The sequence below is a fragment of the Olea europaea genome, chromosome 16 (assembly GCF_002742605.1).
Source record: "Olea europaea var. sylvestris chromosome 16, O_europaea_v1, whole genome shotgun sequence".
Taxonomy (NCBI): Eukaryota; Viridiplantae; Streptophyta; class Magnoliopsida; order Lamiales; family Oleaceae; genus Olea; species Olea europaea.
Window position 1 is genome coordinate 5494690 of NC_036252.1, and position 27322 is coordinate 5522011.

At 37.5% G+C, this 27322-nt stretch overlaps 5 protein-coding genes across 5 annotated transcripts; all 5 read right to left on the reverse strand.

Annotated features, from left to right (window-relative positions):
• Positions 1–916: 916 nt before the first annotated feature.
• LOC111412538 (polyubiquitin-like) lies at positions 917–2271 on the reverse strand. The gene is made up of 3 exons (XM_023043474.1): positions 2213–2271; positions 1727–1833; positions 917–1272 (listed from the first exon to the last, which is right to left on the reverse strand). The coding sequence occupies exons 1-3, from the start codon at positions 2269–2271 to the stop codon at positions 917–919; spliced, it is 522 nt and encodes a 173-aa protein (XP_022899242.1).
• A 2187-nt stretch (positions 2272–4458) lies between these two features.
• Positions 4459–5631, reverse strand: LOC111412540. Its single transcript, XM_023043475.1, has one exon. It carries the CDS (start codon positions 5629–5631, stop codon positions 4459–4461), a length of 1173 nt encoding a protein of 390 aa, XP_022899243.1.
• A 1261-nt stretch (positions 5632–6892) lies between these two features.
• Positions 6893–8825, reverse strand: LOC111411870 (patellin-4-like). The gene is made up of 4 exons (XM_023042520.1): positions 7791–8825; positions 7527–7651; positions 7315–7456; positions 6893–7244 (listed from the first exon to the last, which is right to left on the reverse strand). The coding sequence occupies exons 1-4, from the start codon at positions 8544–8546 to the stop codon at positions 6981–6983; spliced, it is 1287 nt and encodes a 428-aa protein (XP_022898288.1). The 5' UTR covers positions 8547–8825; the 3' UTR covers positions 6893–6980.
• A 783-nt stretch (positions 8826–9608) lies between these two features.
• Positions 9609–23404, reverse strand: LOC111411871 (structural maintenance of chromosomes protein 1). The gene is made up of 18 exons (XM_023042521.1): positions 22818–23404; positions 21067–21303; positions 20571–20804; positions 18677–18915; positions 17994–18260; positions 17625–17895; positions 16519–16643; positions 15406–15515; positions 15219–15326; positions 14698–14837; positions 13539–13628; positions 13259–13467; positions 12862–13031; positions 12349–12458; positions 11826–12205; positions 10545–10823; positions 9967–10194; positions 9609–9856 (listed from the first exon to the last, which is right to left on the reverse strand). Exons 1-18 carry the CDS (start codon positions 23253–23255, stop codon positions 9811–9813), a joined length of 3681 nt encoding a protein of 1226 aa, XP_022898289.1. The 5' UTR covers positions 23256–23404; the 3' UTR covers positions 9609–9810.
• A 627-nt stretch (positions 23405–24031) lies between these two features.
• LOC111411873 (TOM1-like protein 2) lies at positions 24032–27040 on the reverse strand. The gene is made up of 3 exons (XM_023042522.1): positions 26394–27040; positions 25146–25421; positions 24032–24705 (listed from the first exon to the last, which is right to left on the reverse strand). Exons 1-3 carry the CDS (start codon positions 26901–26903, stop codon positions 24310–24312), a joined length of 1182 nt encoding a protein of 393 aa, XP_022898290.1. The 5' UTR covers positions 26904–27040; the 3' UTR covers positions 24032–24309.
• Positions 27041–27322: the final 282 nt, after the last annotated feature.

Consider the following 27322-nt stretch of genomic DNA (forward strand, 5'->3'; position numbering starts at 1 on the left):
GAGCGGAGGAGAGTGACATGCAGGACATGAACGGTATGTGCGTAATTTTTTCCAACTTCTGTGATTTGGGTTCTATTACCAAACACTTCCTGCCTACGCAAATGATAATTCATATGTTATGTTTGTCCATTTCACCCAATTTCCTTTCAACTAGACCCAGGAGAGACCATCCCCAACCTCCCCAACGACGACAACGAGGAAGGCCCATCGACCCATGACGTCACCGAGGTAGACAGTATGTGCCTATTTTCCTTGAATAATCTTATTCCACAACTATGTGGCGTCCTTCACATAGAACTTTTTCACTAAACTGCTGAAATATTTTATATGGGCACTGCCACGGACTTGCCGGCACAAGTAACAGTACCAGAGGAGGGAGGCAATGTGAGCAGCACAAACAGGCCACCTACCCGGACTCCATACACGAGGGGAAGGGCAAAGAGAGTAAAGAAATAAGTGAGTTCAAGTGATTAGATAAGGTCTGATGTAGTAGTAGATATGTTGTTCGTAACAAAGACATGCTTTTAATTTGGTTTCTTTTATGAACGAATACGTTTGCTCAGTCATATGTTACAGGTTAAACTGTCTTATGTACAGTACATATCATTTTGCGATGATAAATGTTTAGTGCAAGCATGGGATGGTATTGTCGGTAAATTTTGTGTGCATGCGTTGACGACATAATGCATTTATTGTTCATGAAATATGCTACACGTGAAACTGTCTTTTGTATAGTACATATCGTTTTGCTATAATAAATGTTTAGTGCAAGCATGGGATGGTAGTGTCGGTAAATTTTGTGTGTATGCGTTGACGACATAATGCATGTATTGTTCATGACATGTGAAAGGGTACATCAATATCATAACTAAGATGAATATATCATCATTCTTATACATCCCAGTCATATGACTTGTCAAGACGAACTGACGATTTTTCCTGTCAGAATCTTCACAAAAATTTGCATGCCTCCCCTCAACCTCAGCACGAAGTGCAGAGTTGATTCTTGGTCTGGTAGGATTCCTTCCTTGTCCTGAATTGTAGCTTTAACATTATCAATGGTGTCGGAGCTATCACCTTCACGGGTTATTGTCTTCTCAATAAGGGTTTTGACAATAATCTGTCTGCCACCACCTAGCCTCAACACCAAGTGGAGTGTGGACTCCTTATGAATTTTATAGTCGCCCAAACTACGACCATCCTGAAGCTGTTCACCAACGAACATGAGCCTCTGTTGGTCTGGTGCGATGCCTTCCTTGTCTTGTATCTTGACTTCATCATTATATTTATGGCATGTATTGTTTATGATATGTGAAAGGGTTGTTCGTTTTTTGGTGATTAGATTGTCTGCACGTTTCCTACTCCATGGGTGAGTAAATTTTCTGGTTCTTACGTTGATTGGATGGATAGTTACGAACTTTCTCTACTCTGTCATTTCACTTTAGCAGACACCTGATGCAGGTACGTAGCATATTAATTCGGAGGGCTGATTTTTGAGTTGAGCATGTGCGTTCATCGAGGTGTGATGACTAATTTTTGTACAATGATGAAAAGGTGTAATTAATAGCACCAAAAAACAGCCAAAGGGATCCGAACCTGAGATCATGCCTGAAGGTGCAACTGTGGAGGCCATTACATCGTATCACATATGATGTGGTTGATGATCTCAAGGGGGGTTAGGAGATTACTTCAATTCCATATTGGGATATGGTTAAGTGGAACGCACATTGAGACAGGACATTTGTTTGTACTCTACTTAAATTGATGTTCATGCTACTTGATGAAGTAGTAGTATTTTGTACTTTAATTTCAATGGAGTTGAAGGTGTTATACCTGCACAAATGAATCATGGTATGAAATGATCTTGTGTGTAATGGAGCGTGGTCGAAAGATCGAGGACAATAATTATTGTAAAATTCGCATTGCCGTAGTATGAAAAATTTAGTGTTATCTTTGCTACGTTGACCCCAACATTACAACTGCTGTATGTTTATTTGAACATGCATTTTAGAATAAATTAGCTTGTTTGTACAAACTAAAGTTTATTTGAAAAATGACTTGTTGTGTCACTGAATGTTCATCTTCATTGGCAGGGACATGAATTTTATCAATTTTTCATACAATTCATATGATTTAAAATTTAAAAACTGTATTCAATTGTGACTAAGGACTACAAAAATGCTATAAAGTAATGTAAGTACAAATTGATTGCAGGAATGTTGCCATTTCAGGGCTTGCACATGGGTACAATTTACTCATTATTCTCACCATTTATGAACTGCATTAAAGTACACTTACACCCTTAACCATCATATCAATGGTCAATCAAGTGTTAAGTAGAAATGAAATGGTGGTTGGTTGTTAAATTGCTTTAAATGTCCTCATATGCCTCCAGTATAAAGCATGTTTTGCACTCTTCAAGTGGGATATATGAGATTATTTCTGAGGCATCTTGTAGTAGGAACGTATCACAGTATTTGAAATCTGTTTCTTCATATGAAAACAATGGCATCGTCCACGGGAAGCAATTCACCGCTGGCAGTTCAGGAACCGTTGCCGACACCCAATTCAACCCCGCTATGTCCCATCGTAATTTCTTCGGACGATGGGGAAGAGAGTTCGAATGGTGGTACGAGAGCCATCACTGTCGTTCCCTTTCCGAACCTGGATGAAGTTGCAGGTGATGAAGGCGAGTCTACGAGAAATTTGCTTGAATGGGTTGTCCTATTTATGGATGCAAACGAAGTTGAACGTTACAAGGATGAGGGGCAGGGTCGCGTTCCATCACCCGAGGTAATTATCATCAGCTCGGATGATGATGATGGGAAGATGGTTCAAGTGTTAGGTCCGAGTGAAGAGTCCAGCTTTGTTGCGTGTGTGGGTTTCTACGTATGTATGTATAGTGCTTTTTTGTAAGGAATGGATTTTGTGACGCTTAACCAATTCTGTAGCATATAGGAAACTCCCTTTGGCAAGTTATGTGTTTTTTGTATTTTGTCAAGCGGAGCGTCGAACAACTGTCAAGAATGACAGGAACCATCTGTCGGGAACGACAGATGAACTGTCGGGGTTTACTGGGAAATTTTCTGTGTATGTAGTATGCATATTCATATATCATGTATTTTGGGTGAACGAACACAACCTCATGTGTACATTGAACGTAATTTGTGAACTTTACGGACAGTGTTATGCTCTACAAATGATGTGTTCGTAATATGCATTTCAAAGGAAACTTATATAATGGTTGAACTTTTCATATTCCCTACATTCAATTTACATGTGTCAACAATGGCAACAATGTTATGCACAACAAAATTATATTTTGGTTCGAGCCTGTTATGCAGTACGTTGTGTCTATTTGCGTACTGTAAATGCTAACATAACAAAGAGTAATGTTTATGCGTAAGAGAATGAAAACAGTAATACAATATTTACATTGTCATATACAAACGACATCGGGAGAACACTTCACTTACAACTTCAACCACTCACGTACAAAATGCTGCTTACATCGGACGTGGTACAGTGTGGTTCGAACATGTGGTCCAGTTATGACCAAGTCCACCGAAGCGAGTGCATTTCCTAAGCCATGTGGTACACTCTTGTCTAGATCGCTTACATCGTGTGGGTGGTCTACCTGGAGGACGAGGCACACTAGGGGGCATAATAGGAGTACCTGTAATTTGGGATGAAACATTCCAGTCCACTTCACGTAGAACAGGATATATAGCCTCTTCATAGGCACCCTTCCAGTACTCGGATGTGTAATACGGTAAGCAGAGATCGTACAATGACTTATCTCTCAAGCAAGCAGCACGGGTTGTGTGAATGCCGACATACGATTCAGTTGGAACTCACGACAAATGCAAGTCTTTTCGGAGAAATCTACGATGTCCGTGTCGTTGGATATTCCAACTTGTGTTAAGTTATTTGTCAAGCCATGCGCTCGCAGCCTAGTACCTATTTCGAATGTCAGCCGTAACTCATTCTCCATCGTTGGTGACAAAACGGTACTGCATGCGGTTGCACTTGCTCGACGTTCATAAAACTACTTCTGCATAGAATGCCGAATGTGTTCCACTAAGCACGTGATTGGTAACGAACGGGCATGTCTCAACATTGAGTTCAAAGATTCTGCATTGTTGTTGGTTAAAATGTTGTACCGTTGGCCAACAAACAGTGCCCGTGACCAAAATAGGAAACCTGTTCGCTCCAAGTACCCGTACGCTCTTGCACTAACCCTACGAAACTGTCCCATAAGTCTTTCAAACTCTTCGATCCGGTAAGTTCTTGCAACTCTTTTGAATAGAAATATTGAACTTGCGTCGTTGTACTAGCTGGATTTAATTTTTTTACGTATACCAAACACAGCACCCGTGGTGAGCCAGAGGAAATAGGTGGGCAATGACATTTTCAATACTATTTTTCCTGTCCGAAACAAACACCAATTCGTCCGACTCACCTATAAGATCTTTCAAATTTGATAAAAACCATATCCATCGTTTCGGCATCAACAATCCCCCACGCTAACGAATAAATCTGTTTGTTGGCGTCTTGGGCAGTTGCCAGTAGCAGGGTACCTTTGTACGGACCTTTCAAGTGACTGCCGTCAACACAAATAACGGGCCTCATGTAGTGCAGGTAACCCTGAATGCTTGCACCGAAAGCTAGAAAAAGGTAGTGAAATCTGTTACGAGAATCTACTTCAATGTGTGTTACTGTCCCCGGGTTACTCTCTCCTAGGACGTGACAGTATGAAGAAAGTTTTTGAAAACTATCACCCGATGTACCATGTAGCATATGTAAAGCAACGACCTTTCCCCTACGTGCTTGATGGTAACTAATTTCCGTACCAAACTCACGTTCCATGTCACGAGCAATAGCGGTAGGATCATACGATCCGTACGTATTATCCAATTTCCCCATAATGTGCTCAGCAATTACAGAACTAGTGACATGTCGATGTGCATTACGACGATAATCTACGAAACATGTGTGCACATTGTTGAATTTGCGGATCATGAAGATGGCAGACTGCTTGACACTCGAATCACGTAACATCCACTTACAATTATCGTCCGCGAATACAACGGTTAACATTTTTTGGCTTGACCTGCTAACCTGAAATTGAAACTTCTCTCGCAAAGCAAGTAGACGAATTCTCGAGTACAACTCTTTTTTAGTAAAAAATATTTGCCTTTCGGTAAGATCCAGCATATTCACAGTGGAAATCCAGTCGCATGTATCCGGACTTTTGGAATGTGATAATAGTTCTTCGTCAACGTCAGCAATATTATCAGTATTTGTACCGTGTAAGGGATCGTCGAACATCTCATCTAATGGTGCAGTCCCAACATCGAAAATTGGAGAATCCGTTGCATTATTGTTTGGGACACTTTGCTGATGATTGAGCTCGTCGTCCTGTACGGTGTGGTGATCTTCCGCTGCGGTGAACAATTGTTGGCCGTAATTTGTATCCCTCTCCATTTCAACACTTGGCAGGCTGGTTTCCAAAGTCATAATGCAGAGGGCAGTTTCCTTATGAATTGATATGTACCAATTTACGTCTTCATCTTCGAGTATTTCGGCCGGCGGTATATTCATGTTCGGAACTTTGAACTTCAATTCCATTTTTGTGCGCGAATCGAAAACACCAAGTTTCTCGTTCAACCGTAACAATAGCCCCGATAGTGTAATACTGCTCTGCACTAAAATGGAAGTGGTTTTATCCCCAGTCCACTTCCATTCGTCATTGACGTAACAAACTTTCCCCCGTGCAACGCAATGAATCTCAAATTATTGTTCATACCTGAAATGTTGGGAGTGTAACGATAAGAATTATGCGCAATTAAAATGTCGACTATATAATAGCATGGAAGAGACACGTTCCAATATGTAAACATATGCAATACTACAACGTCAAATGAAGGGTGTCAACAATTTTCAGCTGTCTAATTCGACAGTTTAGTTATCTTTTCCGACGGTTTATAAATGTCGGGTACGACAATTCAAATGTCGATCCCGACAATTTTGAAATGTCGACTTCGACAGTTCAACTGTCGAAACTGTCGAGAAGCTTCAAATATGTTTGGTAGCATTAATGTTTATAATTATTTCTCAACTACAACATCATAACCTATTTTCATAAATAAATGACTGAATACTTCATTAAATATGGAATACTTCACATTTTTCATATATTCAATGATTATAATATACAAATTAAACAATCAAATCACAACATTAATTGTGTTGAAAAACAATCATGAATGAGCATTAAATGCTCCAAAAAGGGTCAAATTAAGGGTAATTTAGACATTTGACAACAAGAAAGTGACATTTTTGTACAAATTGTGTGCACATCAAAGTTTTTTGTGCATTTTCAAAAAAAGTGACATTTTGATAAATTCCCCAAATATATATTTCGTGGATATCCTGCACACACTAATAAAAAATTAAAAACTAAAATGAGTGAACCTATTTTTCTGACATTATTAGTCTCATGCACGATGTTCCTTTGTTTCTAGGAACAAAGTTACAAAATTAAAGTAACTCACCAAATCTTATACTTTGTACCAACTGGTTTGACTCTATCCCTTATTTATCTTTCGCACTTCACCATGAAATGAGAGGGAAGGTCGATTTAACTTGACTTGTCTAGAATAGGGCATGAAATAGGAATTGCACTGGGCTGAAGAATTGGTATTGAGATCAGGTCAAAGCATAGTCTAATTGGAGAAGAATGACCGGCACATTGACCGGAGTGTTGAATTAAGAAAGAAGGAAAAAAAGAAATCAAAACCTTTTGCTCGTTCGAGTAGTCATTTTCGAACAACTCGAACGCTTGACCGATTATAAGTATTTTTTACCCTTGATTCAAGAGACTCCAACGTCAACAACACAATAACCAAAATTATATACATTATACACACAATTTCATTGTCCATATACTTCAATATCAGAAGATAAAGTTTGGTGTATCATGTCCTCAACATATACATTGGGACGCTAGGCCTACTCTTGTACCTGTAGAAAACTTTTTTCTTCTTGAAAGTCCAATTCCCTATTGTTATCACTATTTTCCCAGGTTCTCTAATGTGAAATGAATTTCTTACACTTCCACCCATTTTCTTCTCATTCTGAAGCAAAATCTTGTACGAACAATCATCGTCCGGAATGAATTCCTCTTTGTATGTCACCTCGTACCCAACCACAGTTACGTCCCAAGTCATCGTCACATCCACCTGTGTCAATTTTATATAGAACAAGCGGTTACTCGACTGGACAGAACTGTACAAAATAAGTATTAAATACCTCATTGACAGGTATCTGAATGCCCTCAGTTGTATTTGCTCTAGCATTTATTTCAAGAACTTTGTCATCTATTGAGAACTCGGTGTCATTTTCTCTCATAAGGCCACCATATTGAACTAACAAGTTTTCTGGAGTGGCATACCTACATATCCAATGAAATTTTGACGTTATTACATCTAAGAGCTTAAACTGTTAGAGAAGAATAAACTTACTTGAGAAGGGTTTCTGCAACTCTTGAGGACTTGACGAAAACAAACTTGTTCTTGCTCTTTTGGGTAATGAGCCTCAAGTTTAGAGCGTGCAGAGCCAGAAACCATCCAGGAACATTTATAATAAACTGCAACAACACAATGCTTAGACTTCATTTGCAAATCTTAAGGAAAAAAACTATTATTCTTTTCAATTTTCTTTAATTTCCTCATATAAGAATCTTCGTAAACCAGGCTATTTTCGGACTCAGTGGAGCTCGAACTTACATTCTTGTGAACGATTACCGGGTAATTATCATGAAGCAGCATCAGCCATTTCTTGCTAATCCACCTAACTTCATTCATGGCATGCCCTGGAGAATTCTTCAAATCTGTGATCTGAACAATTGAATCCACCCCACCTGGTTTAAAATCAAGATTCTGCATCCCTTTTTCTAAACAATGAACTCTCCAATTCAAAAACGCCTCTCTTTTCTCATTGAACTGGTTCCCGGATTTCTTATCAACAAACTCCCCCAACACATTGTAACACAAAGGGCGGCCTTCTTTGTCCTTGCCATTCAAGAACAAAGTATTTTCGAGCCCGGGATCGAAATTTTCTCCAAGAACTTCATTAGCTCCAAAATCCCTTCTCCATTTCAGCATTCTGCGCAGCATTTTGAATGCATCAGACACCTTGTAATCTTTTGCCTTCAAGAATTTCATTAGGACAACATCTGTCCCTTGATGACCTTTGCTAGGTAATAAAGGGACACCCCATAAAGTAATGCCCTTCAAATTATCTTCATTTTTCTTGTCATATCCTTTGGAAAAGAATTTCTTTTTCTTTTTCCCAAACAGGGTATTTTCAAGAATTGCATCTTCCACCCTGCAACGAAATTTAGTCAACTTCTTGATTTCAAATATGCAAAATTCATCACATCCTTGAGATTTTGGCTCTGAGATTGCATCATGTTCACTGGTTTCTTGGTTTGTGGTGGTGTCATCATCAACCTCCAACGGAGCCACTTTCTCCACTAGCATTTTGCCGAGCTCCGCCCTGCCGGAGTTCTTCCGGGGAGGTGATGAATAAAGGGATTTTAGATTCCTTTTACTTTCCTTTGGAAAAGCAAAAGAAAAAAGTGGGGTTGGAGGAGGTATTGTATGAATTGACAGTTGAACCGCTGATTCAGATTGTGTGAATTATTGGGATCTACGATTGAGATTTTAACGGAATATTTAGTGGTGCTTATGAGATGGAATGCATAATGGAAAAATTGCACCAAGTTTTCCCCCGTCAGTGGAATGAAAACCTATGCAACAAAAACAAGTGAAAAGGGTCATTTATGAATATCCTCACATAGCATGTTCACATTTAATTCGTGCATGTACTTTTTAGAAAAAAATAAAGAGATATGGTTGGCATTGGAAAATGATAAAAGGAAAATATTATACAAGCGTGCCGTAAATCACCAAAACTGGTCGATGCACGTTATCGCATGACCATCTAGTTTGTGTTGATTCATAAGAATATCAAAAAATTAAGCATCATCGACTAGATGATTCACACACGAATACTGAGACCTTCAATCACAAAATTGGTGAAAACTAACGATTTTATTAAAGCGTACTTACGTTCACATGTTTATTTGTCGCACCCCTTTTTTATTGCAATTAAAATTATCAGTAATTGCTCACCATTGTACTTTTATCCTCAACATTTTGTGTTTTTTTAAATCGTATTCTTATTCTAAAACTTCGATTAATAGCACATCTATGTATCCTCCTCCTTTAGTTAAACTAACATTGTTCGACTCGTGAAAAAACTATTAACATTTCATATGAATTATAGAATTCGCACTATCAGGTCAGCAAAAATGATTCGAATCTCATTTGGAAAGTATGAAATTCTAAAAATGAGAGTACCATTATGAATCCCCTATTTGATAGGAATTAAAATCTAGATTTTAATCTAAATCAAAATCAACAACTAATTTTAATTAAACATTTCATGAGATTCACGACTTTTTAACTATACATTTCATTAAGTTTTATCAAAACCTACTAAAAATCTGATTTTAATCCCCACCAAACAGATGCGAAAAGTTATCGGTGACGCAACAAGTCACGAAATTCTTTTTTTGAGTTTCAAATCACACCGTCTAAAAACTAAACAATTATGTCCTCAAAACTATTAATAACATGATCATTTTACATTCAATACGAAAACAAAGCTGTGTCTTGCACAAACTTCAAACATAGTATAGACAGCAGATACATAGGCGACTGCAGTATGGAGTCACTCTCATTATTCGCGGTATTTGGTCAAATCAAATGTCAACGTTCTCGAGCAGCTGGACAAAACAATTTAGCAATTTTGTCACGGACGTGTTATATGGAAAATAAAACTTGTATCTATATGATACAGAAAATGCAATAATTTAACAGGGCAAATTTTTCTCACCTTCTTTCTGAATCCCTGTAGACACCAACCAAAGCTTCAGCTTTGTCATAAAAGTTGTCCTTGAGAGAAATCACGATACTCTGAAAACCACAACCAAATTCAGCATCCGAGTTCATCCTTGCTCCTCCACATGATTTTGATCGGACAAAACCAGCTACTTTGGCGACATTTAAATTATCTAATGCAGCATCCACTTCATCCAGTATAAAAAAGGGCGAGGGCCTAAAACTGAAAATTCCAAGGACAAAAGCTGTAATATGAGCAATTCCTTCAAATAGATCTCCGAAAACTTTAACTGCCAAAAAATGATAATAAATAGACGAAAGCAATAAAATCAAGTTCAAAAACCAACAATTTTGTTCAGCCAAAATCATTAAACTCAAAAGACAACATGCATCACACTGGTTCGATTTAGCAATAAGAAGGTAAAATAATAATTAAATGGGGGCACTAGAGAAATTGCAAGGTGCATCTCAACAAAAAATTTAAGGAAAAGAGAGGATTAACAGCATCTATAGCAGAATATGAACAGGACTGCTTTCCGCCTGCAACATTTTTATGCATTGCCTTGGACATACCTGTGAATGGAAAATAGCAAGGCAAGTGCAGCAACAGTCTTCTCTCCACCCGACAGTTGGGACATATCACGGTATCGCTTAGTCGGGGGCATAGCACTGTACTTGATGCCATATAAGTAAGGCTCATCAGGATTTTCCAAGTTCAGATATGCTGTCCCACCCACAGCATGTGTTCCACTTAGCCCGCCCACCGAGTGTGCATTGCTCTTTGTGAGTTCATTGTAAATTTTGTCAATGTTGCCAGAGATATGGTCAAAAGCTTTCATAAATAATTCATGCCTGTATTCAACTTTGAAATTAGCAAACATTCACTTGACAATTTAAGATGAATAGACTGAAGGTGCTGCAGGAACAAAACCCACAGCGAGAGAGAACAATTGCTAAGCTGAATGAGCATAAAGACTAAGGTGGTAAAAATTATAAAAATATAAGCATAATCCAAACAAAACATTAGGAAACGTAGTAATGTAACAGGATATATATTGCCAAGGGGAATAGAAGAAAAGATACAAATGAGAATCCACTACATCAAATAAATAGGAAGCGGTTTCAAAAAGAAAACTTCACGGATTCTCAATAGCAGATATGAAATTCAACACCTATATCATGGGCTTGTACCCATGTTTTCTAGATTTTACTAAGGTAATCATTTTTATTGCAACCTAGCATCTTAAGTTCGATTACCAGTCATCAATGCCAAGATGCACACCCATCAATTCAAATTTTTAAGACTGCTTATAATTCATAATCAACTGTGTTGTTTACTCCTGTTTAACATTTTGACCTGGTGTGAATGCGTTAGTGTTCCCAGCGATTGAAAGAGCAAGAACTAATATGATAGAGGAATTTAAATATACCCACACAGAGAGAGAAAAGAATAAGATAGTTCGTAACAGCAACAAGATACTCTAAATGGTTGCACGAAGGCAGTGATGGAATATGGTTTTGTGGGATGAAGTCATTTCAAAAAAGATGGATTTGAGAATGCGTGGACTAGCAAGGTTTGAAGGCATAGTATAGTACCATATATTCAATGACAGATCTTGATGTCAAGAGATGATCAAAAGTAAAATTTATTAAGGGTGTCATCAGCCAATCTCCAATGTTGGGTAATTGCATAATAAAAAGAGGTGATGTTTAATGGTTAACAGAGTCATTCCAACCAAACTCCTGCATCATTTCCTGGTCTTAATAGGCCCATTGAATTCGGGCTGTACAATCCTTACGTAGTCATGTTATCATCTATAATATGCATGCGAGTCTATGGAACTCATAAAGCACCTTATCTGTTTAACTCTGTTGTATTCAGCAGTGATTTTGTTCTGCTCATCTCTGGCTGCTTCCCACTCTCTCGAAGCAACTTTATCCTTCTCCAAAACAGCCTCGTACTGATCCAGTGCCTTCAAATTTGGAGCTGTTCTTTCAATTTCAGACATTAAGGCAGCAATTTTCTGTGTGAATTCTACCTCAATCTTCTCCCTCTCAGATGGCTTAGATTTCTGCAGAAGAGATCTACTTAGTATGCTGAAATCAAAAACTGGCCCTGGGGATGATGATCCAGTATCCATAGGGTCGCCAACTGTTGGAATGTCTATATGTTCTAATTCACATTTTTCCAATATCTCTTGCTTCCGCAAATTCAGCTGCTCAACCAGGGCTTCCTGCAAAATCCAGAAAAAAATATGTTAAACATTTACTGCATCTGTTCTTCTCTGTTAACATTTCAGTTGGAACTCGAAAACTCTTAGCGGAGATCATCAATTAATGATATCTGGAACTTCAGAACGTAACCCTTACAGCTTACCTTTGATTTAATTTGACGATTGTGCTTGCTAATATTTGTTGTAGCAGCTGAAATCTTTCTCTTCCATTCTTGAATATCCCTTTCACACTCTTCTGATTTTGACTTCCACTCTAAGAAAGAAGAAATGGATACCATTGAGTTATCGTGTCAAACTCAAAATTTTCAAATGACCCAAAGAAGAAAATTGGAATTTGACAATTAAAATTGGAGAACATCAGCATCAACATAACCAGGATGAAACGATGGACCAGAAGACGAGAGCAACAAAATGAAATCAAATCAAATGAAGTGCAAAATTGCATCGGTTTCTGATGATTTCCTGATTGAAAGATAGATCAGTTCAACACAAAGAATATATTCGATTATATTCTATAAGCTCAAACATGCCATATCGTAGAGGTATGGTCATACTTAACTTGATAGCTTGGTTTAGCTAGACTATAAGTGATCGTGCTCTTACAATTAATTCAATTGTTAATAATAATTTTTAATAAAAATTAAATTTAGAAGTACCTAACACTTCTTCCTTTAAACGATCAATATCAGAGTTTGCTGCCTCCATTGCTGACTTCAGTTCAATCTGGCTTTTCTCAACCTCTTTTAAAGCATTTTTCAAGTTAGAAAGTGTTGATTCCAGTTTGGTAATCCGTGATCCCACATCTCGTTTCTGTTCATACTCTAACCTGAACAAATATAAAATGGGTGTACAGATTAGCAATAAACAAGAGATCAAAAGTGAGAAAGATAATTAAGAGCATTGGAAGTTACACACAAATTTGTGTGTCTAATCAGATTCAACCTTCCTTATCTGAAGATAACTTTCAACAGTCTAAAAGGACATGGCAGGCAAAATGACACAATATCGAGTCCTATATATAAAGAAATAAAAAACTAAACTGAGAGTACATACTGGTATTTCAGTTTTGATTGCTGATTATGCAAGCTGAGCCTTTCTTCAGCCATTTGCTCAATTGCCTTGAGATGGTTTTCCTCATATTCACGAATGTTCGCTACCCCAACAGATTCGCTAAATTTCTTGTAGATTCTGTCAACAATATCGTTGATCGCATTTTCTAATGACGAGATCTTAGATTTTCTTTTGTTGATAACATTTTCCAACTGCCAACACCCAAGATAAGTTTAGGTGTTTCTGAACTCGTAATAACAGCATAAAGACCAAAAAAGCACACCTTTTGAATTTCAGGCTTCACACGGACAATTTCCCCTTCAATGTTGCTCTTCTCCGCATTCAACTTGATCAGTTTGTCCTCAATACTTTTCTGCACCAGATGCTTTTACATGAGTCCCAATACCGTAAAAAATGCATAACACAAACCCAAAGAGCATATGAGGTGAAAATAAGAAATCAGTTATGTAATTTTTTATAGGTAAAAGATTATAAATTATAGCATGGTCAGTATGGATGATTCTGCTGAATTGGAGCTACTTATTCAGAGAGGGATCTGGCGGGTCAACCTGGACCAGTTGAAGAGCACCAGGTTTGCCACCGCTTTTTAATATATAACTGGACAAGTTTCCAGTCCCGTTCCCAATTTTTCTGGTTTTGATAACACTGACATCGGTAACTTTAGCACGCTCCAAGGAGGGAAACAGCCTATGACACTTGTGAAAATAGCTACGTTCAACACAAAATCCAGGATTCATATGTAGCTATGGTAGGTGTCTTTCAATATGGGGATCTTTATAGATAAATGTTGAAGCATTACCCTTGCATATTTATTTTAAGAAAATAAATTAGGCTATGTGATTTTTATTTAGACAAATATTGAATTTTGTACACACAGTTATTAAAACTTCCCCCTACAATTTTTCTTCTCCGTTGTCTATCTTCTTCTCTCCTCTCCTCCTTTCCATTCTTCGTGATCCTCCCTATATTCTTGTGTTCTACTTAGTGTGATACATCATTTCTACATACTTCTTTGCCTTTTTTTTTTGTTTCTTAGGGGAGGGGGGGGAGTTGGTGGCTTATTGCTAGAAAGGGGAAATATCGGTGGTTCATTGATGCAAAAAAGAGTTCTTCCAGTTTGTTGAATTAACAATCCGGGTATGCTATAAACCCTCATACATCTTTTCCAGTTTCTCATAAAACATCAAACAGAATATGAACAGATTACGTAACCTTACGAAGAAAAGATGATGATAACCTAAACAGGAACAATTGATATACATGTTTAACATAAAGATGTGTAATGCAAAAGTCTCACATCATTCAGAGGAGACCAAAAAAAAATTCAGGATAACGAACATTGTCTAGGATTCTCTAAGCCTCAGATTTGAACCCATAGCTGATGACACTTACATGCAACATATTCACACATTTCATTTTACCTTCTCAATTTCTGCATATTGAATCTTCTTTTCAAGACCGCTAATTTTGCCTGACACTTCGGACTCCTTGAGCTGCATCTCTCTTATAGACCCAAGCTCTTCCAACTGGGACTCGAGATCTTCTTTTTTCCTCTTAAGCCCTGCAGATGACAAAATCTAGCTATAATGCAATCATCCTAGCACCATGTAGAAAAAACTACAAAACCTAGTAACCACAGACCCTCCTACAAGACTGACGTGTCCATATACGACACGTCACCGACACGACTCGGACATTCTGTCAAAGAAGAGACATGTGATGTCCTATTTTGAATGTATTTTATTAAAATTCTGACATTTGAAGGATACTTTGAGGATCATTCTTGACAAGTCTCTAACATGCCATGTGCCGTGTCCTAAATTAAAAGGCATGAGAATAAAGGTATAAAATATAAATGTAAAATTTTATAGAATCGACTTGACCATGCAATACTATTTTGAAAAATCGCATGTGTACATGTCTGGGCTTTTCAGACACAAACCTTCAACATTTTTGTCATTCCACTTATGTATACGTGCATCCATGCCGCCACTTGAGCCACCAGTCATCGTACCAGATTTTGTCAATAGGATCCCATCAATGGTGACAACTATGAGCAAGAAAACAGAAGAACAATTTGAATAAAATCAATCTGGCAATTGCGGGGAAAAAATTAAGTACTGTTATACCTTTGAACCTCTCTCCGCTCCAACTTAGACTCTTAGCTTCACTGAGATCGTCACAAACCAAGGTGTTTCCAACAGCAAATAAAATGGCCTTTTCCAGTGAAGGATTGAATCCAAGATTTGTCAAGGACACAAAGTCGAAGCATACCATATATACTTTCAAGATAACATCAGAGAACGACCCAACTTTCAAGAGAGAAGCTCGGCTTTATGCTTCAATTAAGAATGAATTGGTGAGGACGAAATGATGGACAGCGCTCAAAAGACTGAAAGGGCAAGCTCCACTAATTTCTAATTGATTTCCAAAAATTTCCTTATATTCCTTGAAGTTCTGGTGAGAGGGGGGAGATTCAACCAAAAAATGGCTCAATCTCAGAGGGAAACATATATATTTTTTGATCTAACAGTTCAAACTCATTAATGCTCTAGATATCCATATACAACCTGTATGGCTGTATGAGATCGGATGATCTGAACAACTGCCAGAGCGCATTTGTGCATATCTCCAACACATTCATTGAACGGATATAAGACGAGATGGCAAAAAGATAAGAAAAGGGTCAGATTTCACAGCTCTTGAGTGGCTGTAGAGCTTTTTTGTAAGCCAGGTCATATAACCCAACCTTTGTAATGTTCAAAGATTCCCTCACTCTGCAACCCTAATTCTGCATGTTTGTATTCTCATTAAGTTAATAGTTTCTCCAACTCCATCACCTTTTCTTTAATTTTCATTTAGCAAATTCTAAAAATGGCTTATCCACCTCTCTAGTTTATCTTAGTTCTCATTGTTAAAGTGATCGACACTTGTGAGATCTTGAGTTCGTGTTCCCTAAAACTAGCCTAAACCATATTTCTCCTTTCTTCTTGTCCATATAATAAGAATATTCCAGGTTAAGTACACAAATATCTGTGGTTTCTTTCACATTTTTACTGAGATAAAAAGGTAGAATGATAAGAGAAGAAGCACGTTAGGAAAAAGCAAAAAGCTTAATTGAAAAATGCATTTGCAGGTAATGTAGATTTCAGTAAAAAGCATAAACAGGTGAATCATATGTAGACTTCCATTATCGATTCATATGATCATATGACAGGAGTTAAGAACTTTAAAAAGGATACTGTATGACATCAAAGACCAGCTTTGCTGTTCCTCCCAAGGTGCGCAGCCTCTCTGTAACTGGCTTCACACGCACTGACTGAAGAGGTATAAACGTCTGGGGAGGGAGCCTTTGTTCTTTCAAATACTGTAGTAAGCAAGCAAACTTACTAATCATAAATATGTAATCTTTTGAAATTTAACTATGATTATGATTTATAACAAAAGAAAATATCCAGCTTAGCCAAATTTTTCAAAAGCTCGAAATTTTCAAGCATTACAACATAACTTCAACTTTTAGTCAAAAACTATATACAGTACTTGTCTTATTTGAACAGTTGACTTTTTGATAAGCTGATTCTCACAAAGTCAAAGGTTCCAATAAGACACTACACAATATGTCAAATCATGCAGTAACAGAGAAATTTAATGTGGGATGAATCAATGGTTGTTAAAGTCAACAGGTACAGTATGCCTTGGACTTGGGAGGGAGAAGAGAGAAGATAAATTGATGAGTTTTCAATTGAGAGAAGCTGGAAGAAGCCACCATGGTGTATTATGAACACAAATAAGTAGAATATTTCAGAACGTCGATGTAGCATCCAGAGATAAATGTGTATAGGATTAAGCCCTGGGTGTAGAAATTCAGAGAAGCAAGATGAAGAAAAGACTTCAAATTGAGGAAACATACATTGGAAATATGACTTCATAAGACATTATAGGGCATATAAAAAGATGTGCATCAGTAAGCAAGTATTCTGAAGCTCAGTTTGATTTACAACAATACAGGAGAAAACCCACTAACTCAAACATTAGTAACACAACCACAACTTGACCTGTTAAAGGCCCCTCATTCACAATAATAGCCTGCTTTCAATTCACCTTATCAACTCTAAAAGATAATTAAAATCACAATATCTACATCAAATTAAGGAAGAATAAATGATAATTCTATGATCAAAGAGCTTCTCATTAAGATAATTGGAGGAAGAAAAGCCATGGATATAGTAACTAATTGTGAAATCCTTTTCAACTTTCCATCTAGAAATAACACTCGTAGAATGAACTCAAGAGAAAAAGAAAACTAGTGAGAGCAAGTTTGTCCTGGAAGAAATTACATATCAGATACCTTGATGCATTCCTTTCCTGTGTTTTCATCCTCGACCACTACAGCGTCCATGAATCTGCCCATGGCGACAGTGACAGCAAGCTCATACTTCTTCTGTATTGGCCTGCAGAGCTCTGTCATGCGACCATGAACGCCGGCAAAAAGACGTTTAAGGGTTTCAACTGCCTGAGACAACCTGGCATCCCTTTCATTTTCATGTCTGTCAGCCTTCAATTCACGCAGTTGATCATCTAATTCACTAATTTTTGCCTTCAACATGTCATATTTGCGCCTGTACAAATGAATCTAAAGAGCATGAGAATTGTACAAAACGCAAAACATCCAGCAAGCATTGAAGAAGAAAATCATTGAGAAGCACCATCACCCCACCTGGATTCTACGAGCTTATTTTTCACCTCGCGCTGTTCCTTCTGTACTCGTATAAGTTCTTCCTTGTGCTTCCCAACTGCATCAAGAATTTTGTTGAGTCTAGTTTGCATCTGTTTCTCTTGTGACTCCAGTTCCTGCTTCCGATTTTCCAACTGTCGAAGATTTTCTTCTAAATTCTTTTGGGCTTCTGTATCAGCATGTTGTTGCCGATCTAAGACCTCCTTCTCGTCCTTTAATTTTGCAGTTCTCATCCCAGCCTCTTCTTTCCTGAAAAATAATTGCAAGTTATACCACCTGGTCTTCATTCCCTAAGGCTTTACAATTCAAGACATTTTACTTAACTAGATCCCACCAAAATAGGGCAGGAATATCGATAACTGTACACGGGAGCTCAGTAAATACATGCATGCACATACAGGGAAGGAGGGGAAAGAAGGAGAGAAGAATTGCCGTGAAGACACAGGCACAAGAGGAGAATCTATCATGAGACATGAATTAAAGGATTTCCAAGTGTCTGGAAAGAATGCCATACTGCAACAATATGCAGGTTTATACAAGTTCTGAGGTATTATAAAATATTATAAGACATTAACCGCAGCAGTTATCACACAAACGTGTATGCTTGAACTGGAATGATAGACAAACAATTCAAATTTGACAAGAATAGAAATAAAAGGCCTCACATCTGGTGGTATGTCTCCAATTGACTGTCAACTAATTGAAGTTTTCCCCCAGCCTCCTGATTTTTCTCTCGTAATTTCTCCAACTGCTTCGTGATATCCCTCAGGTCATTCTGAAGTTTCTGCACCTCCTCCAAATGTCTCTTTTTTTCTTCTTTTTTTTTGCTTAGCTCTTTAGTAGTACTTTTGATTTTTGAAGCTATACGAGATACCTCCTCCTTTAACCTTAGAAGCTCAGGTTGCTGTAGCACAAAAATACAAGTTGTGTACCTCAATGGCATGTAAAATAAATGTTATTTGCAACAGAAAGATGAGAATTGATACTCAAACAACAAACAGAGTCATTAAGAAAGAATTATTTTCTACAATACTCTCGAACTGCTAGGTGAAAATATGATTAATAGCAAATAACAATGCTCATATTATGGAAGAAGTCTCATTTATAGGGTTAAAGCAAGAAAGATGGTCCCAGTATGAATAGTCAGGTAAAAAGCATAAGAACCTTTTCAGTAATCAACCTTTTAAGTAATAAAAGTATATGTTTATATCGAACCAAAAACCACACATTTTGAAAGAATTTGCCTCATTCTTTCAGGAAGACAAACCCCTGGAAGATTACTCTATAACAAGTAAAAATTACAATAGGATCTCCCGATAAGTAGTGATAAATAATGAAAAAAGATTAAAAGTAAACATCTTAGATATTCCTAGTGAGTGTGAACCAGAATTCCCAGAAGACACCTGACACAAATCACAAAGAGAAGGAAAGACAACTTGGTCACAAATGAATCATGCAAGCACTAACTAATAAATACTCGCATTTCTCTCCATCCAAACCACCCTCAAAACAAGCAAACTGGCTTAGTATCCACTCTTAATCACTCTGTCCATAACCCAAAAACTAAATTGCGTAATTTCACTGCAGGACATGCCCACTTCTCATCATCAATCGTGTAAGTGATTTCAAAGTCTCCCAGTTAACTGAAACGTCACAGTCAAGGAAGTAAATTCTCATAAGAAAATTTACAGATCAGCATTCATGAATAGCACGGGGTGTGCTCTTTCCTCCACTTGACATATCAGTCCTTTCAGCCATGTAGAACAATAGAAGAAAATAACAAGAGATGCCACAAAACTTCTAGAATAGTCTTAAACAAGACAGCAGGGCAGAACACGTCAGCGCTTTTTTCATTCTCCTTTTTTATTACTTATTACTTACCAGCACAGTCTTAAATTAGACTAAACATCTTACTATACATAATCTTGCCTCCAGGCAAAGTAGTTTTTTTTTATCATATTGAACTTATCACAGGAAGGTGCCAGATATCCAGTTATCCAAAGCCAAATTCTGTCTTTAAAATCCAAAACTCCTCAAAGACTCTTCAGAGTGGTCCAATCTTTGAGTCAAAATAGTTTCTTTACCACAAAATAATATTATATTCTGCAACAGTTTTACAACTATACTGCAGAAAATTCTATATGACAATTTGAGCGAGAGAAAATTAATTTACAGCAGATTTTGGACAGATCCGCAGAGTCATAATTATGGAAAATGATATTCCATCTGAGTTTGGATCTGGACTAACAAAAAGGAGGTCTATGTAATATAAGTAGAGAATGCTAACTTGCAATAGAACATTTCATATCTTCTTGCCAAAAAGAACCCCTTCCTTCAACTTATATGGCAAGCTTTCTTGCAATCCAAGATCCCCCTAGTCTTACCCGAATAATTTTATTTAGAAGTCCTGGCTTAGCCCACATGATCGGTATGGTAACTTTTTGCAGGTCAAATCCAGCTGATCTAATGTGTGCATTGGACCGGAACAATGAACCTTGCTCTATTCAACAAGAAACACAAAAGCAGCAGCAGAAAATGATGGAAAAAAGATAGTCTTACATTCTTATCAAGTCCATTCTGCTTCTCTGTGATTCTCCTCTCACATCGTGCAATCTCTTTTAAATATCCAGATTGTTCTTTCTTCTTTTTACTTGCTTCGCTTTCATAATTCCCCAGTTCATCCACAATTTCTTTTCGGGCATGCTCTTCAACATCCAGGTCCTCATTAGCTTTTTCAGTATCCTTTTGTATGTTCAATAGTTGCCAAAGAAAATGTTCTTGCTTTAAAGATTTCTGCATTGGAGGCATAATAAAGAGATGAATTATTAGTTCAAAATGAAAGGTCATTTCAAATAATTGCTATTCAAGTATTAACGTACTTATTTCTACAAGGAGAGGATATAGCCCTCCAATGACAGGATTAAAATATTGAAAGCTCGTGCATGAGTACTGAAAAAATTTAAATTTCAAAGCATTCTCTCGCTCTCCTATAACAGCTCATATACAAGTTAAAAACACTAAATCGTACAAATATAATTTAAGTATAAGTGAATACAAGTTGGTCTTGCAATTTGAGGTGCTTTTCAGCCTCTTCTTTCTGCTGCTTCTTCTGTTTTTTCTCTGCCGATATTGTTTTTTTCCTTTGATGAGCAAGCACGGCTTTTTCATCAACCATGGCTTTTTTTTCTTCCAGTTCCTCATATGGTCTCTTGTATTCTTCAGAACCAGAGATTTGTTCAATAAGTGCTGTAAGTTCCTTAGGATTCTTAGAAGCAATTGACTCCACATCCCCCTGCGTCATAAAACACCTCATCATTGGAATTAATAAAATATATTGATTCTGTAACTCACTCAATAGCCAACGGTGTTCCTTGTACATCATTTGGTTTATAAAGCAGTTGCAGAGTCTTTAAATTACATCCCTAGTTATATTTGTATAGTTTAATTTCTTTACTTACTAGAAATGTGCCTGTGCTTATGTATCCAACTAAATAATAATAATAATTAAAATAAAAATACAATTCAGGTAAAAGGAGAAGGTAGTATTATTTGTATTCAGGAAACACTGGAAAGGCCAATAAATAAATAAATGTGCACATAAGGAAACCCAGTATGAATTTCAGGATAAGAGAAATTGTTTCCCACATTCTTATTCTTACCCATCAAACCAACTTTCATTATTGAAAAGTTTTCTGATTGTCCACTTTCCTTGAAATGATATTTCCAGCAAGCATCACCACCAATAATTCTTGTTCGGGCCTTCAATCAACTTTTGTCCCATTATCCCCGTACAGGAAAGTGATCAAATAATCTACTTAATCTTTTGAATTTCACTCTGGTCTTTTTTTATTGTTCAACTTCTGTCTTAGTCATACTAGAGTAAAGAATGGAATCACAACTTTGATCAACACATGTTATTCATTTCTCCGTGCAAGTACAACTGATTTCAATTGTAAATTCTCTTTCATACTAGTGATGCTGGGTGTTGTAACCAATTGTTCCAAAAGCCACAGCGAACTGGAAAGGTGCAATCAAGCCTGTTATCACCTGGAGCTGCGACCAAGGATTCACCCCTTGCACTATTGGTTTCATCCTTAGTTTGGGATCCCTTGTGGCACAATCTCATTCTCATGTTGAAATAATTCTCCCTTCCTTACGAGACTTAGTGACATCCAGTTATAATACCAACTAAAGCTGGTTTAAGCAACCATTTACATCAAAAGTTTGACATGTGCACAATTTATTTATGTAAGTTCAGTCTTCAATGTGTTCCATCACGTCTAGCCATAACAATTTTTCATCAAAAGCTTGACACGTGCATAATTTTCATAAATGGGTGACGTCAAGCCTAGCTGTGATTGAAGGTTAAACACCTCATCAGAAAGCTAGAATGGTTAGAAAGAATATATTTAGTTATTTAAATATCGTCTTCAATACACCCACCGCATGCCGGATTCATACAATGCAAAATTTTCATAAATGAGTAATAGCAAGAATTGAAGCCGGATTTTTGGCTGATTTTAATAACATGTCAACCACTCCACATGCTTATTTATTTAAATTTGGTCTTCAACATTACTCCACCATCAACGTTTTTACAGTATTACTGTTCTAATTCAATTTTAACCCAGAAGCAAAGGCAGGTTTCCCTCCAACATTGTCTCTCCAAAATGTACTTTTTTGTCATTTTTACACTACCATGCGGCTAAAACTATTGCTATTCAAGAAACTATAACTCAGTGTAAAAGTTAAACTTAAAACGCAGAAGAGAATGAAGAAAAGCAAGACTATAGTCGGCGAAACCACCTGGAAAACCAGAAAATTGCGTGCCTTGACAAGAATTCCTAGCGACTTCAAGCTGTTATTATAATCATCCCAATTCACAACACGATCCCCAATCCTGTACTCACTGGCACCAGCAGGAGTAATTAAGCGAGTGAAACTAATTTCGGTCCCGTCCATCAGCTGGTAGACGAGCATGACGTAGGCTTTTCTTCCCCTCTGCTCCTTCTCGCGGTCATCGAACGCGTAAATGAGGTCTCGCAGCTGGGCCCCACGGAGCTGGCCAGTTCGCACGCCAAGGACGAAGCTGATGGCGTCCATTAGGTTGGATTTACCAGCACCATTGGGACCGATGATCGCAGTGAAGTCGTAAAATGGGCCAATTACCTGGTGACCCTTGTATGACTTGAAGTTCTCCAGCTCCAGCCGGAGGATCTTTCCCGGCGATGGGATGGCTGGCATTTTGGGAGCTTTGATTGAAGTCCGAATCCTATGGCTCGAAAATTATACAGTTCGGGAGTAGGGTTAGGGTTTTGGACGAGAAATTTCGGGTGAACTTTTGGCGGGGTGGAGAATTACGGGGAGTAGTAGATAGATATACGCTCGTTTGTTGAAGTCTACAAGATAAGATATTGCCCGTTTGGCTAAGCTAAAAATGGATTAAATTTACATTTCACGTATAATTTCTAAAATTTCCACTAGTCAATTTTTTCCTACTTAATTAGTATCATTAAGGCGTGTTAAAATATGTTCATTACCAAGTTTAAAAGATAACAACAAGAAATATAAAATTCGACGTACCAATTTCCAACAGTCCTAAAAAATGCATAGAAAAAAGTCAAATTAACCTTCAAATAAGTGATCCAAAGATAAATTTAACTTAAAGTTTCAGGGTACGTTCTTGTTCTTTGATTGAACATAGAAAAAAAAATGCAAAGAGAAAAATGTCAAATTAACCTCGAAAAAAGTTATCCAAAGTTCGGTGACCATTTGGGGAATTTCCTCAAGAAAGTGTTAGCCTAACTAGCTATCTTTAGCTAGATATCAGCGTTCCCCCCTCACGTCACGAAGATTTAGCCAAAAAAAATTACAAACATGAAAAGACACTTTCTAGGGAGTGTTTTATTGAGTCAAACACACATGGCACGTTTGATATGTTCAATGAAAATGATTAGATAGTACAGCATAGTGCAATTAATTAAAAAGATCTATTTATTATATTATCAACTACAGTAAAATGCAATCGAATATACCGTAACAAGCCAATGCAAATGCTAATATAAAATCATACAAACAATCGTCTGGAGTCCTTGTGCATTAAACAGTAACAACCTAGCTAACTAGTCACGGTGAGAATTTCGAATTTCTCACGAAAGACGTGCACCATAAATTTAGAGACAGTAACAGAATAAACAGGCAACTCAAACCAGATCTCGATCTACCACCAAAGGTAAGTCCACTATATTTGCCACTTTTATTATCACTCTTTGGTGCTCGAGAACTCGTATTATTCCTCTCACTCTGGAATAGCTTTTTGTGCTTGAGCACTCTTATTATTCGTCTCACTCCGGGATCCAGAGATCCCTACTTCCAATGAATTCAGACTTTCGGTTTCGCGTTGACTTTCATTCTGCAGAGCTAAAGTTGCTCCTTTGGCATCAGCGTGATAAGGTAGTTCTCTTGCATTGTCATCAGAGTGAATAGGCAGTTCTTCTCTAGCATCCGAGTTAGGCTGTTCTGGTTCTAAGGAAGCTACCATTTCCTCATATTTGGAAATTACTTTTTGAATCTCATCGTTGAGGTTTAGAGCCTCAAAAAGCATCAGATCATCGTCAGACGTGCTTTCGATAATTCCCTGAAGAACCGGCAGTGAATGTCTGCATTTCTCCAACATGCTCACAGTCAGATCATCCTGGAAAATCCCCAAAACATCTTATTAGTATTGAAATCTATTTTATTTGTTTGTAGATTAGTTGAAGTGATTAAAAGGTGTCAACATAAAACACCAGTAAAAAAGTTCTGTCGCAGGATTGTAAGGCCTAGAACACGAGAAGGAAAGGGACAGTACGATAACTGGCCATTACAGAAAAAGACTACTCCAAAGTCGATGGGAAGCAAGTGTTGTTTTGATGCCAACGTGTGCCCAAAAGACTTGCCTCGCAGATACTGGAAATTTGGCATGGAAAGTTGCCAAAAATATTATGCTAGACCGGCAAGGCAATCTATAATAACTAAAACAATAATAATAATAATAACAACGGCAGCAACAGTAGCATTTAGAAAACAAAATCTGAAGTTAGGATTGAAACAGTGATTTATTAAATATATAAACAAAAAGGAGATTATCCTGACCTTGAGAGATTCGGATACAACTTCAGAATTCAATATGCTGGACAAAATGTCGAGAGTATTTCGAGTTATTTCAAGAAACTCCTTCTTCTCTTCAACAGATTGGATGCTATAACTAATGAATGCAGCATCTGGAACATTTTGCAAACTAGTGTTGGGAATAGGATAACTTCCAGGAGGCGAACGGGGCTGGCGATCAAGATATGACTCCAGGCTATACTGCGTGGGAGGTGCATTTCCATCTTGTGTTACTGGAGGTGTCCCTCTTGTCTTCAAGTTCTGCCAAATTCCGACCAATTAAATTGCGGAAGAAAAACTTATATCACTGCTATCAAAGTTCATGAAGCATGGAATTATGCAGGGTTAGAACTTAGTCCTTCTAAGCGATGGGCGGAAATATCACTGATATCTAAATACGTCGAGAATGGAAACACGCACACCAGAAGCCAGCATATCCATCATGTTCCACGTTAAGTTTTTATTTTAAAATCTTAATCTGTAACAGTTTATCACGTGAAAGAACAATAAGTTATTACACGAAAGGCATTAGAACAAGAAACCAACATGAAATACTAAACTCGAACCATATAACCAAAACTGTAGTAAATTTCCGAACAACATAGAAGCGCTAGAAAGAAAATAACACCAGAAAATAATAATCCATATGAATACAGGTTTAGTGAATGTACAACTCTAAAGAGAGACATTAACAGCGTATTTCACAAGTTCAAGTTCTTATTGCTTCGTTAATCACTAACCAAATAACCACTACAAACATTATCCAGCAAAAAAATGGAAAATTCATCGCCAGATATTTCATTTTCTAATAGAATTAGAAATGAATAAATTTTTCCCCTATTTAATGAAAGCTTTTAGATCATTTGTCTTATTGGGATATGGAGCAACGGGTTCACGTCCGCTGTCATTGCTGTCACCCAATCATGAAAATTATGCATCAAGTCTTTGACAAGAAAAAGATATATAATTCGATTCCAGAGCTAGCTACCCATGGTTCCAGTTCAAGAACCAAGAACCATTTGGGACTGGCCGGTTCTTGATTTCGGTTCAATTCACCTTTTCATTCTGGAACCAGACAGGATGATATTAAAGCCTTGGTTTCCACATTTCCTTCTTAGCATTTTGCATAGCAGCAACGCTATTCAACAGATTAAAAAGTTTCCAGATTCTGGAACATCCACAATGTATAGAACTGAATGATAGAACAAAAAAGAAGGAGAAAGTGCAACTGACCAAATAAGTCTGATGAAAAACAGGCAAGTACATGAGATCCTCAGACTCGCCCCAGGCCCGGATCAGCTGCATCGCCTTAACCTTATTCCCCTGTTCCGCCTTCGGATCATCAATCAATCTCAACATATCATCCAGAACCTTCTCCGACGCTACCTCGGAGAACATCTTTTCACAATTCGACGTGCAAGTCTCCAGCAAGTCCAAACTCAACATCTGACTGACCGGACTTTTCCCGGCCACCAATTTCTTCTTAATAGCCTTAACGATTTCCGTCCCATTCAATTCCTCCTTATTGACCATAGAGCAAATGCGGAGGTTCAAACTCCAGTTAGGCTCCTCCATGGACTCCGCCGTGGCCTCATCGACTATTTTCGATTCCGGCGTAGGACTCTGGAGAATTTCCTTCATCTTCGTGCTGATCGTGCGGCCCATCTGAGCACCGCTCGTCTTTATCCGCTCCCCCAATGAAGACGATGCCAGTTTTAGCTTCGACAAATCAAGTTTTTCCATTTCTTTATTTTGGAATCAAATTTTGCGAAAAGGGATTCGGATGAAAAAATTTCAGGTCAGTTGGGAATCGATTTTTGTTTGATTGTTTGAAAGAGTCACTGAGATACGCGTAGCTGGGTGTGAACAGGAAGAGACGAAAGGAAGATATTATGTGCTTTTTTGTAGTTTATTTTGATAATTGATTTTTTGACGGTTAAAAATAACATAAGGTGGGTCGCATTTGTGGGAGAAAAATTAAAAAATGAAGATTGAAATAGTGAAATAACGATCGAAAAATTAATTTTAATTATTTTAAAATCTAAACCAAATAAACTCTATATTATCTATTTCGGTATTGGAGGCGGCGCCTAATTCTACGATTATTAACTAAAAAGTCTAAAATCTTCATTATTCATTAACAAACAAGGACTTATTCCAAT